This window comes from Pipistrellus hanaki (genome assembly GCF_964339955.1).
Source record: "Pipistrellus hanaki genome assembly, chromosome: 15".
In the NCBI taxonomy this organism is placed as follows: Eukaryota; Metazoa; Chordata; class Mammalia; order Chiroptera; family Vespertilionidae; genus Pipistrellus; species Pipistrellus hanaki.
The window spans coordinates 6,033,795-6,051,444 of record NC_140517.1 but is presented as its reverse complement, the minus strand read 5'-3'; the positions used below and the strand labels follow the sequence as shown (position 1 = coordinate 6,051,444).

Below are 17,650 nucleotides of genomic sequence, written 5' to 3'. Positions count from 1 at the left end.
CTTTCGGGGGGCCCCCTCGGAGGCTCGTTCGCAGAGGCCGGGGCAGGGGGCCCCCACGGAGCGGGGTGAGCCCGGGCGGCCCCCGGCCCGGGGCCTGGGAGACTCCGAGGCCGGCGGCGGCGGCGGCGGCGGCGGGGCTCCCATCCCGGCCGCCGGGCCTGGCTCCGCGCGGACTGCACCCTCCTCGGTCTCCTCCACGAGCGGCTCCCAACTGCCCTTCTCCCGCCGCCGGGCGGGCTCCCTCCCGGGGGAGGGCGGCGGGCCAGGGCCCCCCGAGGCCTCGCTCCCTGAGGCGAGGGGGGCGAGGGGGACGGGGTGGGGAGGAGTTGCAGGTTCTGGGCTCTTTTCTCCCTCCCCGTCCCGCGCCCCCCAGCACGTTGTCAAGCCCGGGTGTTGTCGGGTGCCCGCCGGTGGGAGGGGCGGGCGGGCGGGCGGGCGGGAGGCAGGCAGGCAGCGAGCACTTCCTTGTTACTTCTTCTGGCCACAGGTTTTGTTCCCCTCGCGGGCCCGGCCGCTCGCCCGTGTCCCCGAAATTCCCCATCCCCCGAGCCCGGGTCTGTGCTGTCGTTGGGGGGTGGGGGGTGGGAGGGAAGGGTCCCCCCCCCCCCCCGAAGGTGCCGAGCCCTCGGAGGCCTCAGGGCTGGTTGAGGGATCGAAACTATAACAGATCTTGGAAGGGGCTTCCCGGAGGCCAAACACAACATTGAAATTGCAACGGAAATAGTCTTTTTTTTTTTCTCTTCTTCTTCTTCCTCCAGGATCCCCCCCCCCCCCCCAAGAGTTCACACTCATCGTTACCCCCTCTAGGAGTGAGCTGTGCAGGTTAGAAAAAGGAAATGCTTGGATACCTGGGGGTTTTGAGACTGTGCTTTTCATCAAACAAACTCTTGAGAAAAGTAAACTTTTGCCCTGAAGCCACTCTCCCCATTCATCGGCACCTTTCTTAGGATGCTACTGAAAAAAATTAAAAAAAAAAAAAAAAAAGTCAGTTTTCTTCCCCAAAAGTTGAGTAGCAATACTTAATCTCCCTCCCTCCTCATTTCTCTATAAATCGATGGTCTTGGCGGGATTTATTTTAACAGTCAAAAGTTAGGTGAATGTCATTGGAGGGGTTTTTTGTTTTGTGTTTTGTGGGGGGGAGGGGAAAAGATTCTGAACATTTAGGACACTCCATTTGATAGGAATAAGGACGGAGAAAATGGGAGGACAAGTGGGAAGTTAGGAAGTAGGTCAAGCAGATGAAGAAGAAAGCTTTGTTAGAGATGTTTGGGTTTTGACATGCTAGTGACCTGTGGCCCACGTGGACATGCCTTTCAAAGATCGGGGGCAGGGTATTTTGGCTATTGCTAAGGTAACAGGTGAAGTAAGACTGTCTTAGGACACTGCAAATAGTTACCTTGTGTAAGGAGGAAACGGGCTGCTGGTACATACAGTTTTAGGCATCTAGTTGTGCTCTGACTAAATTGGAATTTGTTGGTGAAAATGGTTTGGAGAGTTTGTCACCTTTCCACAAGTGGGGGTCCCAAGTCCTTTAGTGGAAACCTGAGTTTAGAATCAAAGCACAAAACTTGACTTACTGCAAGTATATCCCTTTCTTACCTAGGATGGTAACTTAGAAGGTTTTTGGGGGGCAGGCAGGGTTTAGTGGCAGGTGGAAATAGAACTGAAATGCTCTTGGTTCTAACTCCTTCAAATGGATCCCTGGCTTAGTTTCTAGTCTCTAAATTTCTCCTGGGGTTTTAAACGTGTATCCTTCAGGCTCTGCACTGTGACATCCTCATAACTTTGGGTGAAGTCATTAAAAAGCAAAACAAAACAGACCTGTGAGAACAGGAGAGGAAATGCTTAGTTCTTCAAAACATGCTTGAAGACCAACCTCAAATTATTCTTTTTTCTCTTTTAGAGTATGTTTTTGGTGGTATGCTGGTCTAGTTATGAAAAGCTTTCTTTTTAACCAGCTTAAATTTATGAATTTGAAAGGTAACAAACCTTTGTCACTCAATGCCATGGAAGGGAATTTGTCCACAATAATTCTAATTAAATGCTTAAATACTTAAAGGCATTAATTTTTTAAGAAGTTTATGGTTCTTGAATTAACAAAAATTGTAGCCTGCTATTTTGAAATGCTATATTTTATGAATGTAATATATTCTTTTAAAAAATATATATTTTATTGATTTTTTACAGAGAGGAAGAGAGAGGGATAGAGAGTTAGAAACATCGATGAGAGAGAATCATTGATCAGCTGCCTCTTGCACACCCCCTACTGGGGATGTGCCCGCAACCAAGGTACATGCCCTTGACCCGAATCGAACCTGGGACCCTTCAGTCCGCAGGCCAACTCTCTATCCACTGAGCCAAACCGGTCCTGGCTATTTATTCTTTTATTTAAAAAAAAAAGATCAAAGCTAACTTTTTAGCCATTATAAAAAATATTAGCCAAAGTATTTCTTAAATGGCCAGCCCTTTGATCAAACTGAACTTCCTGCTGTGCAGTTTCAAAATGGCATCCCACTGAGTCTTTTTTAAGACCTTACACTGTATATAGAAAAATCCTGCAGTTCCTTTTCTGTTTGCACAATTTTTAAGAACCATGTTTCAAAGCTAACATGGGCTCAAAACCTTTTGTGCCCTACATATACACAATAGTTTATTTCAATGTACTTTTCACTCATACACTTGTAAGAATTAGATGAAGCAAATAAAAGACATTGTTCATTGAAAAGCATTGTTTGAGAAGTCAGTAAATAGAGGTGCAGACTTTATCTAAAACCGTCTTTTTTTTTTTTTTAAAATATATTTTATTGATTTTGTACAGAGAAGAAGGGAGAGAGATAGAGAGTTAGAAACATCAATGAGAGAGAGTCATCGATCAGCTGCCTCTTGCATACCCCCTACTGGGGATATGCCCGCAACCAAGGTACATGCCCTTGACCGGAATCGAACCCGGGACCTTTCGGTCCCCAAGCCGACGCTCTATCCATTGAGCCAAACCGGTTTCGGCTGAAACCCTGTCTTGAGATGGAAGGAAATGCAGCCTTCGGGAGTGTAGAGTGTAAATTTAAGAAATGCATTTCTGTCTTTAAGACTGGAAAGGTTAGCATAAACCTCCAGGATAACATGTCTTTTTTTAAAAACAAACAAACATATTTTATTGACTTCAGAGTAGAAGGGAGGGAGGGAGGGAGGGAGGGAGGGAGGGAGGGAGGGAGGGAGGGAGGGAGGGAGGGAGGGAGGGAGAGAGAGAGAGAGAGAGAGAGAGAGAGAGAGAGAGAGAGAAAGTATCAATGAGGAGGGAGAATCATTGATTGGCTGCCTCCTGCACGCCCCACACTGAGGATCAAGCCCACAACCCCCGTATGTGCCTTTGACTGGAATCGAATCCTGGACCCTTTAGTCCGAAAGTCGACCGTCTATCCAGCGAGTCCAATTGGCTAGGCCTAGGATATCATGTCTTGATTAATTTTGTTATAGCAGTTAGAAGGCAATTCCTGAAATGAATGAGAGGGCTTTTTTGAGATGTTGGACTAATTATATGAACTATTAAGTGGAATAAGAGCATATTTTGAAACACCATGTTACTGTTAAGCTTTATGTTAAGAGAACTCAACAGTTTCCGTTTTAAATAATTTGCAAGTTTGTCACCTTGATTTATAGCTCCTAGTTTAGAAACGCAGTTACTTCTTAAATTTTATATAGACCCATTATAAGAATAGTTATTCCTTTGTTTCAGACCCTTTTTCTTTGTTGCAGTAGCTTCCTAACTAATCTCTAGTATCTTTTCCCCATCATTTGTTGATTGGATTTCTTTATTATGTAAGCAATATGTGAATGCATCCTAATTGTAAATGATTCCAGGAATACAGTTCTTTACTGCCAAATTGTCACCTAAATCATTGGTTTGAAAATAGCCAGCCTCTGCTCAAAAGTCCTTCAAGTACCTTGGCCAGGAGCTGTATAAGTGCTGATTCCTTCCTACCTGTTGCTATTTTATGCTGTATCAAGACTTGTTACAGTGGTTTCCAAGTACATCTTTGCCTCTTAACTGGAATGTCAGTGTTTGTACATACCAAAACCTTATCCATCATAGGAGTTCAAACTCAAGTGTGCTATCTAAATATTTTCTCTGATCTTAAGCAAAATTGGTCCTTTCTTCTTCTTGGCCAGTCCTCCTTCGCTGTACCATATATTGGCTTTTAAGTTCTGTCTCATTTCATGGGGGGTAAGGAGTTGTCCTTTCCCCCAAACACATAGCCACTGCCCGGAATGGTAATTGAATGATGCTTCATTTGTACACTCAGTGGCATTCCTGGAAAAGCATTCACCCTGAATTTTTTTCTTTGAGAGCACAGACTTTTTTCTTGGAGCTACATATTTATAATTGTGTTGACATCTTTAAATGGTTACACTTTAAAAAGCTAGTCATACAGAATTATGGTATCATCCTTTAGGCAACTGATTCCATGAAAGAGGTGGACTGGACTTCCTTAGTTTAAGGTTAGATCAGATTTCAGATTTTCTTCTCTAGCTCTAGTGTTCATTCTGTCTCCCACACTGCTTGAATTCAATATGAGGAAAAGAAAGATCTATGAATTGGATCATTCACCAAAAAAGTGAGAATAAGCAATGTGGTCAACCACTTTTTTTTTTTTTTTTTTTTTTTTTTAAGACAAAGTTCATCACACAATTAAAATCTCTGGAGGTCAATTTTGTAGTTCAGGATTCCCTTTAATTTAGTCGATTGATTTTTTTTTTTAAGAAGGAACTTTAAAAAAATTTTATTTTATATTTTTACAAAGAGGAAGGGAGAGAGATAGTCAGAAACATCGATGAGAGAGAAACGGATCAGCTGCCTCCTGCACACTCTCCACTGGGGATGTGCTCACAACCAAGGTACATGTCCTTGACCGTAATTGAACCTGGGACCCTTTAATCCGCAGGCTGATGCTCCATCCACTGAGCCAAACCAGTTTCGGCAGTGGATTGAATTTTTAAGAACATCATGACTGGTCTGCCAGTGTGGCTCAGTGGTTGAGTGTTGACCTGTGAATCAGGAGGTCACAATTGGATCCCTACTCAGGGCACATGCCTGGTTCTCCCTCTCTCTCCCTCTCCTCTCTGAAATCAATAAAAATATATTTTAAAAAAAGAACATCATGACTATCTTCATGAATAGTTTTATAGAATTAATTTTTACACACTGGCAATTTCTTGAATTACTTAGGGAGATTTTTTTCTTTATTCCTAATCTGAGCCTCCCCCCCTCCCCCCATTATCCTATACTAGATGCCTGGTGCACAAAATTTGTGCAAGGGAGGGAGTTGTCCCTCAGCCCGGCCTGCACCCTCTCTAATCTGGGACCCCTTGGGGGATGTCAGACTGCTGGTTTAGCCCCAATCCTGCAGGGCCTAAATTGGCAGACATCCCTCTTACAACCCAGGACTGCTGGCTCCTAATGGCTTGCCTGCCTCCCTACCTGAATGCCCCTAACCACTCCCCTGCTGGCCTGATCGATGCCTAACGGCTCCTCTGCCAGCCTGATCGCTCCCAACTGCCCTCCTCTGCCCTCCCCTGCCAACCTGATCCAAGCCGAGGGTGTGTGTGAGGGTGTGATGCTACCTAGGCTTTTATTATATAGGATACTAAAAGTCTAATATGCAAATTGTCCCCTTGGGCCATCATTCACCCTGGAGTTCTACCACTCCCTATGATAATGCACTGACTACCACGGGGTGGCATGGAACATGGTGGGCGTCAGCAATGATCTTTTGCCAGCTACCTGGGGGCAGGGGTGATGGGGATGGAAGTGCGGTGACAATGCAGGGTGTCCACCGAGTTCACTCTCACTCCCCCTGCTACCTTCCTCCGGGATGCCAGGAAGCCCCCTGTGCTCAGATGTCAGGCACCCATGAGGAGCCTGCCCTGCACCCACACGGCCTCTTCCCCTGCATGGCCTCTTCCCCTGCATGGCCTCTTCTGGTTGAACCAGGCCGAAGATGCAGGGGCTGGTTGAGCTCCCCATGGGTTTGCACAGGAGCCGGTCTGCAAAGCATGCTGGGAGAGGGTGCTCTGCCTGCCTGGCTTCGTGTGGCGCTGTTGGGAGGCCCAGAGTCCAGGAATACATAAGTTTGGGATGCCCATGATTTGGATTATTCACACTTAAGCTTTTATTCTTTAGTTGGATAATGGAGAGGCAAATGTACTATGTATTATGGCATAGATTTAAAAAAAAACACATTTTTATTGATTTTGAAGCCAGAGACAGACAGACAAATAGACATCAATGTGAGAGTGAAACATCAAAACACCGATCAGCAGCCTGTTGCATGCCCCCCACCAGAGATCAAGCTCAAAACGTGGGTATGTGCCCTGACCAGCCATCTAATTAGCAACCCTTCAGTGCATGGGATGGCATTCAACTAATTGAGCCACAGAGGCCAGGCAGTGTCATAGATTTTTAAAGGGTTTTTCTCTTCCCTTTACATACTGACAAATATACCAAAGATTACAGAAGTTGAGGTGGTCTGTCTGAAGGTAAAGTGTAAAAATTACTTGTATTCAGTTTGAATTTTTAGTCATTCCCAAGCAGTAAGTTCTCAAGGATTTTGGCCAGCATGAAACATTAATGTGATAACTTTAACATACTAATCTATCTAGTTTTGGAATATTGTACATAGCTTATAGAGTTCTTTATTCTATGTTTGGGTTTAAGTGACTAATTTTTATTGATTAATTGATTAGGGCATTACAAATGTAATTCTTTTTTTTATTAAAGTATTACATGTCTCCTTTTCCCTTATTGACAGCCCCCGGCCCCTTCCACCTCCCTAAGTGACTAATTCTTAATGTGTTATTGCTTATCCTGTTTCTACCCTTGCTCTCCCCTACAGTTTGTTCACAGTTCACAATGACTTTAAAAGCAATATGTCATCCTGTTCAAGTTCATCCATTGATTCTCCGTTTGTCTTTAGTAAAAGCCAAAGAAAGTCGTTTTCACCACCTTTAGGGTCTAGCCCTGCCCTGTGGCTCCTCAGGCTTTCCTCATTCCCCTAACTGGGGTATTAAGTTGGGAGAAATGAGGAATGCCTGAGGAGGCACAGGGCAGAGCACCCCCCCTTCCCCCCAATAAATTTACTTTGGCTACGACTTGGCCTGCTTGCTTTTCCTTGTACATGCCATGAGGAAGCCTTAGTAGTGACGACCACCAATCCCTTTGCCTGGAACATTCTTTTTATTTTTATTTTAAAAAATATATATTTTATTGATTTTTTTTACAGAGAGGAAGGGAGAGGGATAGAGAGCTAGAAACATCATTGAGAAACATCGACCAGCTGCCTCCTGCACACCCCCTACTGGGGATATGCCCAAAACCAAGGTACATGCCCTGGACTGGAATCGAACCTGGGACCTTTCAGTTCGCAGGCTGATGCTCTATCCACTGAGCCAAACCGGTTTCGGCTGGAACATTCTTTTTTAAAATATATTTTTATTGATTTCAGAGAGGAAGGGAGGAGATAGAAACATCAATGATGAGAGAGAATCATTGATTGGCTGCCTCCTGCACGTTCCTTACCAGAGGTCAAGCCTGTAATCCCTGCATGTGCCCTTGACTGGAATTGAACCCGGGACCTTTCAGTCGGCACGCCGACGCTCTGTCCACTGAACCAAACCAGCTAGGGCCTGGAACATTCTTTTCTCAGATGTATGTATGGCTATACACTCAGTTCCTTCAAATCTGCTCAAATACTATATATTCTTTCCAATAAGGCTTACTCTGACTACCCTACTTAAATTTCAGCACCCGCTCTTCTCACCCCCATACACATTTGGTTCACCTTTACCTTATAGTTTTTCTTTTTTTCATATTAGTTAGCATCTCCTAAAATGCTTCATAATTTTTATGATTACTATTTTTCCCTTACAGTGGGAATGCAGGGATGTATGTACCTCATATTTGACACATAGCCAGCAATCAACAAATATTTGAATTAATAGTAATGCTTAAACTTGCGCACAGAGAGACACATCAATTGGTTGCCTCCTGCTTGGGCACCAACCAGGCCAGGTATTGAACCTGCAGCTGAGGTACATGCCTGGGAATCAAACCCAAGCCCCTTAGGTCCAAGGGACAGTGCTGTAACCACTGAGCCAAAAAACTGGCAGGGCTACATTCATTTTTAAAGAATTGATTTGAGAGAGAGGCACAAGGGCATACACACACACATCAACTTCTTTACAATCTCTTGATTCATTCATTGGTTGATTTTTTTTTTTTTTAATTGTTAATCCTCAGTGGAGGATATTTTTTCGGCTGATGCTTTTTTTTTTTAGAAGGTAGATGATAAAGGAAAATGGGAGACAGACACATGCACACACGCACATGCATACACACGTGAGAGGGCTCAGTCAGACACAGTGACCAGGGGATTGAACCTGCATTCCAGGTATGTGTCCTTAACCAGGAATCAGATCCGGGACGTCTCTTGTTGCTAGCCATTCTTACAGGTGTGAGTTGATATCTCATCCTGGTTGAGTTCTTTATAATTTTTGGATTAACTCCTTATCTGAAACATGGTTTGCAAATATTCTCTTTAAGTCCATAGGCTGACTTGCCATTATCATTGTTTCTTTCATTGTGTAGAATCTTCTACATTTGATCTAGTCCTACTTGTTGATTTTTTTCTTTTGTTGTGCTTTGGTGTCATATCCAAAAATTATGTCCAGGAGTTTCTTCCCTATGTTTTCTTGTAGCAGTCTTTTTTTTTTGGGGGGGGGGGGGGCGCGAGAGCAGATCACGGTGTATTTTCTTTTATATTGGTCACATCTAATTTTAAAACTTTTGGATTTTAAAATCAGTAGTGGTTGAGGCATCTTAATTCACTTTTTCTTCCTTAGTATTACAGGTACTAAGGTGGAGAGGTGAAGGTTATTTAACCATTTCCCTCCCTAATAAAAATATAATTAAAAATTTGAAATTTTTTTTTTTTTAACAGGTGCCATGTTTCAGAACAGAGTACGACCCCTGGTAAAGAAGAACTGACTACACTGCACGACACCAGATATAGGCTAATTACAAAGAAAGCATTAACCTGCCTCTGAGGTGACTAAAGGGGAATAATGGTGATTTTGCGCCGGGCTCGGCCGCCTGCTTCCGCCCCAACCAGCAATGAATCTTGACTCGCTCTCGCTGGCCTTGTCTCAAATCAGCTACCTGGTGGACAATTTAACCAAGAAAAACTACCGAGCCAGCCAGCAGGAAATACAGCATGTAAGTAAACAGGAGAACCATATATAGTACAAAGTTGGGAATTTATGTGGGTATGTTGCATGAAAAATGTGTGACTTTTGCCCCTTATTTCACGTGACGTCAGCCTAATATATAATATCCCACTTTTTTAAAAAGAATTCACAGATTATTTTTGGTAAAAATTATTACTTGTGATCTAATTTGTTTTGCTCTATTCCCATTTCTTTTATATTTAAAAACGTATACCTCACAAACTATAAAACTCAACCTTTTTAAAATATAAAATTAGTATTTTCTAGTAGAGGCACATAGTTGTTTAACCATTAGCAGTTGGCTCTACTTTGCCCCTTCTCTCCAGCCCCTGGCAGCCACTTATCTACTTCCGCTTCTGTGGATTTGGACATTTTATGTAAATGGAATCATTCTTATGTGGACTTCTGTGTCTCTCTTACTTTGTTTGCTTTCAAGGGTCATCATCTTGGAGCCTGAGTCAGTCAGTACCTTGTTCATTTTAGTCCATTTTGTGGATATTCCATGTTCTATTTATCCATTAGCTTTTGTTTCAGTATTCATTTCTTCTCTCGTGGATTGAGGTATATCAATTATTTGAGAATTATCTTTTCTGTAAGATTTTTGCCTTATGTTTCCTAAGTACTGCAAATTCATTTTCTTGCCATCTTGTCTTTGAAATCAGTGTTACACTTTTTTTGAGGACTTTCCCCGTAGAAAACAGAACAATTCTGTAATTACTTTGAGAGTATGTAATATTCTATGTCTGAACTCTGTTTATTTGAAATGTTGTTCTTTACCTGTTTTATTTGTTTTTCTTTGTTTTAGTTTCTTCAAATAGGTTCCATGCTGAGAGCTCATTTTAAAACCAGCTCCATTATATATAATAAAGTGTAATATGCTAATTAGATCAGACAGCCAAACGTCCTTCCGGAAGCTGGGGCTGCGAGAGCCTCTAGTTTACACACACACACACACACACACACACACACACACACACACACAGTTTTGAGGATGCTTAAATGTGGGGAAGTGTTGGGTTAGTCTGCCATTTCTATTTTCATATATGGTAATGTGTGCCTCCTCTTACTCTCTTCAGCATTCTCCTTTGGCTAGCTGGTTTGTTTGCTTATAGACTTTAAAAGAGGCAGCTCAAACCTGGTTGTTCCCTCAGCTCTGTCTCCTGTGCCATTCTGCAATTTCTGTATATTGATCTATGTCTCTAAATGGGACAATCTAGTTTTCAAGGTTCATTTGTGCCCCAGATTCATCTCTTGAACAAAGCGTAATTATGTCTGTAAACATTTTTATTTCTGGATTTATTAGCCCCAAGTGGAAGTCTGCATTTGGTCTGTCATTTGAGGTGGTAAAAATGAGCTGTCATACCTCATCTGGACCACTTCTTAAAATAGAACGTTTTGTTGAATTTTTTTTTAAAAATTGAGAGAATAGACTAGAGAAAAGTACTCTTAGTACCATCTTTTATTTACAAGTTGGGCATTTTTGTCCTTAAATTAATGTTTCATGTGTTAGAAGTAACCCTTTATATTTGCTGCCAAAATTTGTTTTCATGTTCTTTTCAATATATTATACTGTTTTGAATAGATGCACTTTTTTTTTTTTTTTTTTTAATAAAATAGCCCAAAGTATTCATCCATGTAATACAGTGAAAACCTGGAATGAATATTTTTTTAAGAGTTCTAATATATTTAACAAGCTAAAGAAATATGAACATGTTTCATTATTTGTGTGGAGCACATATATATTTAGATAGACTATTCCAATTTCTATAATCATTGTAATGTATGTACGAAGTTAATGTATTCAATTTAAACTTTAACAATCTAGTATTGTATAATTATATAGATTCTTGGACATTTTTGGCACCTTTGACATCATTTGTTAGGCTAGATTTTGTATTTTTTTTGAGCTTATGTGAAAATGCCTAATGTGTTCTTGGTGTTTTTTTTTTAAATCTGATGACACTTTAATGTGTCTTAAGGATCTGAGGTTAAAGGCATGATTTCTCAGATAATTGCTGCTCTATTAATACACCACCTAAATAAGGATTTTTTTTTTAAAATATATTTTATTGATTTTGTACAGAGAGGAAGAGAGAGAGATAGAGAGCTAGAAACATCGATGAGATAGAGTCATTGATCAGCTGCCTCTTGCACACCCCCTACTGGGGATATGCCCGCAACCAAGGCACATGTCCTTGACCAGAATCGAACCCGGGACCTTTCAGTCCCCAAGCCGACGCTCTATCCATTGAGCCAAACCAGTCTCGGCATAAATAAGGATTTTTAAAAATATGTATATTTTACTGATTTTTTTACAGAGAGGAAGAGAGAGGGATAGAGAGCTAGAAACATCGATGAGAGAGAAAAATTGACCAGCTACCTCATGCACACCCCCACCGGGATGTGCCCGCAACCAATGTACATGCCCTTGACCAGAATCAAACCCGGATTCTTCAGTCCGCAGACCGATGTTCTATCCACTGAGCCAAACTGGTTTTGGCTTAAATAAGGATTTAAAAAATATTAAGAGAGCTAGGAATTATTAGAAATTTCTTTAAAATATCTGGGTTAAAAATTTTAATATTTCATATAAATACCCTTCACATAATTGTCTTTGATCTTCCCTCATGTGTGTTCTTTAGGCCAAATAGTGCCCCAGTTTCCCAACCATTCCATGATTTTTCTGACTAGATGCACTATTTGTTATTGTTGTCCTGCCTTTTTTTTTTTTTTTTTTTTTTTTTTTTAATATATCTTATTGATTTTTTACAGAGAGACAGGGAGAGAGATAGAGAGCTAGAAACGTTGATGAGAGAGAAACATTGACTAGCTGCCTCTTGAACATCCCCCACCGGGGATGTGCCCGCAACCAAGGTACATGCCCCTGACCGGAATCGAACCTGGGACCCTTCAGTCTGCAGGCTGATGCTCTATCCATTGAGCCAAACCGGTTTCAGCTGATATAGTTACTTTATTTTTAATATAGCTTAAAGATTTACTAGTAGACTCTAAGGTAGGTAGTTACTTTGAATTATTTTATTGCTTTCCCCTGCCCCATGGGTAGAATGGTGTAATTTTAAGCAAAAATGTCTAGGGCTTAATCATATGGAATCAGCAAAATCTTATTTCAGCATATTTGCAATCCAAAACCTTTTTTTTATGAACTACTTTGGTTTTAGAAGAAAAAAATAGTTGCTCATAGTGAAGGACAGACTGCATGATATCACAGAAGGAATATTGCATTCCCCTAGTAGCCATAAAGCACACCCTGTGATCCCTACCATCAGCCAGCAGGATATGTGTGGAATTTCTCTTTGGTCATTGCAACTTTGACTAAAAAAACAAAACAAACACACATAAAAAAACCCCACACCAACTTAACCCTATTTAATAAAAGAGTAATATGCAAATTAACCATCACTCTGCTCCACAAACCACACCTACCAATCAGAGTATGTATGCAAATTAACCCAGCCAAGATGGCTGTGGCCACACAGGCTTGGGTTTCTCTGGCCATGGAAGAAGCCAAGCTTTCCGCCTGCCCTAGCAGGCCTAAGCCTTCACTCCAGGCTACAAAGTTTCAATTGTAGAAAATAAATATATCCCAGATACCAGGGCCTCTGCTTGGGTCAATAGGGGGCATGGCCAGCTTGCAAACCACCATAGACCCCTCGCTCGGGCCCCCCCATGCCCCAAAGAAACCCCCACCCTGATCCGGGATACCCTTTGGAGCAAACCAGCTGGCCCCCACCTGTGCACCAGGCCTCTATCCTATCTAATAAAAGTAATATGCAGCTTGATCATCACTCAATAGCTGACCCCCTGTGGTTAAAGATCCTGGCCCTATGTGGAAACAAGATAGCCACCACAGATGGCCAGCAGGGGAGGGCAGTTGGGAGAGAGAAGGCCTACAAGGGAGAGCAGTTGTGTGTGATCATGCAAGTAGGGGAGGGCAGTTGAGAGGAACCAGGCCTGCAAGAGAGGGCAGTTGAGAGGGACCAGGCCTGAAAATAAGGGCAGTTGGAGGCGATCAACCCTGCAGGGGAGAGCAGTTAGGGGTGACCAGGCCGGCAGAGGAGGGAAGTTGGGGGCAAACGGGTTGGCAGGGGAGTAGTTAGACATTAATCAGGCTGGCATGTGAGTGGTTAGGGGCAATCAGGAAGGCAGGCAGGTGAGGAGTTGGGAGACAGCAGTAGTGGATTGTGAGAGGGATGTCCAACTGCATGTTTATGCCCGGTCCCGGATTGGGCCTAAATGGGCAATCGGACATCCTTCGAGGAATCCCAGATTGGAGAGGGTGAAGGCTGGGTTGAGGGACACCCCCACCTCCCCCGTGCACAAATTTGTGCAATGGGCCTCTAGTGTTTAATAACCTGGTATTGTTTGTCTATATACGTTAGGGTTATGGTTAAGATTGAGGGGCCTGTAAAAGCTATTGTGAAATTATAAAATATTACCAAAATAAATGTAAAGATAAAAAGGGGATATCTGTGAAATTTTGTTGATCCTAGTTAAAACAAAAATTTCAATTATTTTTTTATTGACAGACTAATGGAATATTTCTTCCAGTAAAAAAAAAAATTAATAAATCTTTATTGCTCAGATTATTACAATTGTTTCTCCTTTTTCACCCCATAGCTCCCTTCTACCCGGTTCCCACTCCACTCTCTGCTCTTAATCCCCCTCCCCCATTGTCCTCATCCATAGGTATACAATTTTAGTCCAGTCTCTTCCTGCACCTCTCACATCCCTTCCCCTCAATAATTATCAATCCACTCCCTTTTTTTTTTTGCCCCTGATTCTATTATATTCACCAGTTTATTCTGTTCCTCAGATTTTTTAATTCACTTGATTTTTAGATTCACTTGTTGATATATATGTATTTCTTCATAATTTTTATCTTTATCCTTTTCTTCTTCTTCCTCGTCTTAACCTGTTAACCGGAGTTCCCTTTTTAATGACGCAACCTGTAATGGGCACGGGCGCGTACTCTTTCACTAGGACGTGTCAGTACGTCACGCCCGGAGGACGTAATTTCATATTATTTTTTATTTATTTATACTTAATGAAAATAAATGAAATATATATATTTTCGTTTATTTATATATATAAAGCACAAAGGAAAATACAAAATTACAAAAAAATAGAAAAGAATACCGACAAAAAAAATGGACACATCAAATTAAAAAATTATAAATTTTACAAACAGTGATAAAGATTACAAAAAATAGCCAAAACCGGTTTGGCTCAGTGGATAGAGCATCAGCCTTCGGACCTAAAGGTCCCGGGTTCGATTCCGGTCAAGGGCATGTACCTTGGTTGCCTGCACATCCCCAGTGGGGGGTGTGCAAGAGGCAGCTGATCGATGTTTCTCTCTCATCTCATCGATATTTCTAACTCTCTATCCCTCCCCTTTCCTTCCTCTCTGTAAAAAATCAATAAAATATTTAAAAAAAAAAAGATTACAAAAAATATATACCGTCTCTCTTGGGGTGCAACATATATTTCAAGGACGTATTCATACGTCCTACCCGTTCCCAATATTGTTTATGTTTGACGTATTTATAGGTCCCGCTCTGTTAACAGGTTAAAGAATACCTTTCAGCATTTCATATAATACTGGTTTGGTGGTGGTGAACTTTTTTAGCTTTTTATTATCTGTGAAGCTCTTTATCTGCCCTTCAATTCTGAATGATAACTTCGCTGGGTAGAGTAGTAATCATGGTTGTAGGTTCTCTATCACTTTGAATATTTCTTGCCACTTCCATCTGGCCTGCATAGTTTCTGTTGAGAAATCAGCTGATAATCTTATGGGTGCTCCCTTATAGGTAACTGTTTTTCTCTTGCTGCTTATAAGATTTTCTCTTTGTCTTTTGCCCTTGGCATTTTAATTATGATGTGTCTTTGTGTGGTCCTCTTTGGATTCCTTTTGTTTGGGGTTCTGTGCGCTTCCTGGACTTGTAAGTCTATTTTTTTTCACCAGGTCAGGGAAGTTTTCTGACATTATTTCTTCAAATAGGTTTTCAGTATCTTGCTCTCTCTCTGGCACCCCCACAATTCTGATGTTGGTAGGCTTGAAGTTGTCCCAGAGGCTCCTTATACTATCTTCAACTTTCTGGATTCTTTTCTCTTCTTGTTTCTCTGGAGGAGTGTCCTTTGCCTCTTTGTTTTCCAAATCTTTGACTTGATTCTTCCGTTCCTCTAGTCTGCTGTTGGGTCTTTGTATAATATTTTTTATTTCAGTCAGTGTATGTTTAATTTCAAGCTGGTCCTTTTCCACATCCTCGAGGGTCTCATTAAATTTATCTGCCTTTTCTAGGAAATTCGTGAAAAACCTTATAATCATGGTTTTGAACTCCATATCTAGCCTTTTGTTCTCCATTTTTTTTCCGTTTGAGATCTATTTCCTTGTCTTGGCATTTTCGCTGCTTCCCTGGGTTGGTAGGGTGGCTTTGTGTGCTTGGTGTCCTATATGGCCCAGTGGGTCAGCCTCCCCAGTTACCTGAGGTAGACACTCTTGGTGCTCCCCTTTGTGAACTGTGTGTACAGCCTTGTTGTAGTTAAGACTTGATTGTTGTTGGTATCACTGGGAGGAATTGACCTCCAGGCCAATTGGATATGAGTATCAGCTGTGTCTATGCCAGGATACCTTCTGTATTCGAGACAGTCTTATAGGATCAGACTTGTAAAATTGCAAAAGCTTCTTGGCTCAGCTTGGATGGGGCGGAGTTTCAGGGCTGATCCGACAGTCTTGGCTTCCCATCAGTCCTGCCCTTGTGCACGCGTCTCAGACCTCTGCCTTCTGTGCTCCCCTGAGTTTCCTTCCGCCTGACAGTCCAGATTCCCCCTGCAAGAGGGATGGGTGCCCCAGGGGCTCGCCGGGACTGGGTTTCAATGCTCAGTGCATTCTGAACTGGGATTCAGTGCAGTCAGGAGCTTCCGACTCCTTCCGCAGTCAGACCTCTATGTGCACACACCCTCTCCCATCAATATCACATATCCCCATTTTATTTTCTTCATATGACAGTTAATATCAGAAATTCTTTGCCTGTGCTTTTCTTCACTCTCAAAAAATGTACTTTATTAGAGCTATGGAATCAATTGATCTCCTCTACAGCTGTATTTGCTTCTATCTTTAGTAGTGTCTAGTTTGTACTCAAAAATTTGTTAAACCAGGTATTTTTGCTCTTTTGAAGGTAAGGTCTGTTTCGTTGGAGCATAGGTAATTCTTTTTAATTAATTTGAATTGGGTTCTTAATTTAATGTCTTGAGCATTCCAGGAGATAGGAAAAAATCTCTGCCTTTATAGAATTTACACAAAACCAACATTGGGAGTAGGTTCACGATAATCTTCAGAATTGCAGAGGTTCTCATTATCTGATTAAGTGAATTTAACTTTAAGATATCTCTGTGTAAATGTAGAAATGGTTTTTACACAACTCCCACATTTTTCTGGATTGGGAAAATTGAAACTGAAATAAGTTAACTTAGCCAGCTGTCACATAATTATCATAATACAGTGGAAAAAGCATAGGCTTTGGAGTTGGACTGTGAATCCAGATTCCCCAATTCATAGACAATTGAATTTTAGGCTCATGGAGTCTGGTATCAGTGTCCACTTTTTCATCTATAAAATGGGAGTCATTGCCCTAGCTGGTTTGGCTCAGTGGCTAGAGCATAGGCCTGGGGACTGAAGGGTTCCAGGTTGGATTCTGGTTAAGGATACATACCTGGGTTTCGGGCTCAATCACTAGTAGGGGGTGTGCAGGAGGTAGTCAATCAATGATTCTTTCTTGGTCGTTGATGTTTCTCCCTCTTTCTTCCTCTCTGAAATCAATTATAAATATATAGTGTGTGTGTGTGTGTGTGTGTGTAATCATTTTTGGCAGGGTTGTTGAAGATTGGGCTCAGTACCAATTTAGCCCAAAGTAGTTAGTTAAATAATTATATTGTAGCATTTAATAAACGAATGGTTGCTCTGCAGATACAGTGTGCTAAGCTCTTTTCTAGCCTATGTGAATAAGCGAACACAACAGCACAAACTCCCTGTTTTCATGCAATTTAAAAGTCTCTAATGAGGGTCATAGAAAATAAATAATCAGGTGATGGTAAGGAGTATGGAGAAGGGTGAAGCAGGTTAAGGGGTTGTGTTGATATATATTTTTAAAAAATATTTTATTGACTTTTCACAGAGAGGAAGGGAGAGGTATAGAAAGTCAGAAAGATCGATGAGAGAGAAACATCGATCAGCTGCCTTCTGCACACCCCTCCACTGGGGGTGTGCCCTCAACTAATGCACATGCCCTTGACCGGAATCGAACCCGGGACCCTTCAGTCTGCAGGCCGACACTCTATCCACTTAGCCAAACCA

General features: G+C 41.8%; 1 protein-coding gene across 7 annotated transcripts in view; it reads left to right on the top strand.

The window, feature by feature from the left end:
* CNOT1 (CCR4-NOT transcription complex subunit 1) overlaps window positions 1-17,650 on the top strand; it is a 69,465-nt gene that overhangs the window by 376 nt on the left and 51,439 nt on the right. For all 7 annotated transcript variants that reach the window (XM_084861205.1, XM_084861207.1, XM_084861203.1 and 4 more), the window contains exon 2: window positions 8,994-9,268. In XM_084861205.1, coding sequence (XP_084717331.1) covers window positions 9,167-9,268 — 102 coding nt within the window. In that variant the 5' untranslated portion in view covers window positions 8,994-9,166. The remainder of the gene's footprint in view (window positions 1-8,993; window positions 9,269-17,650) is intronic.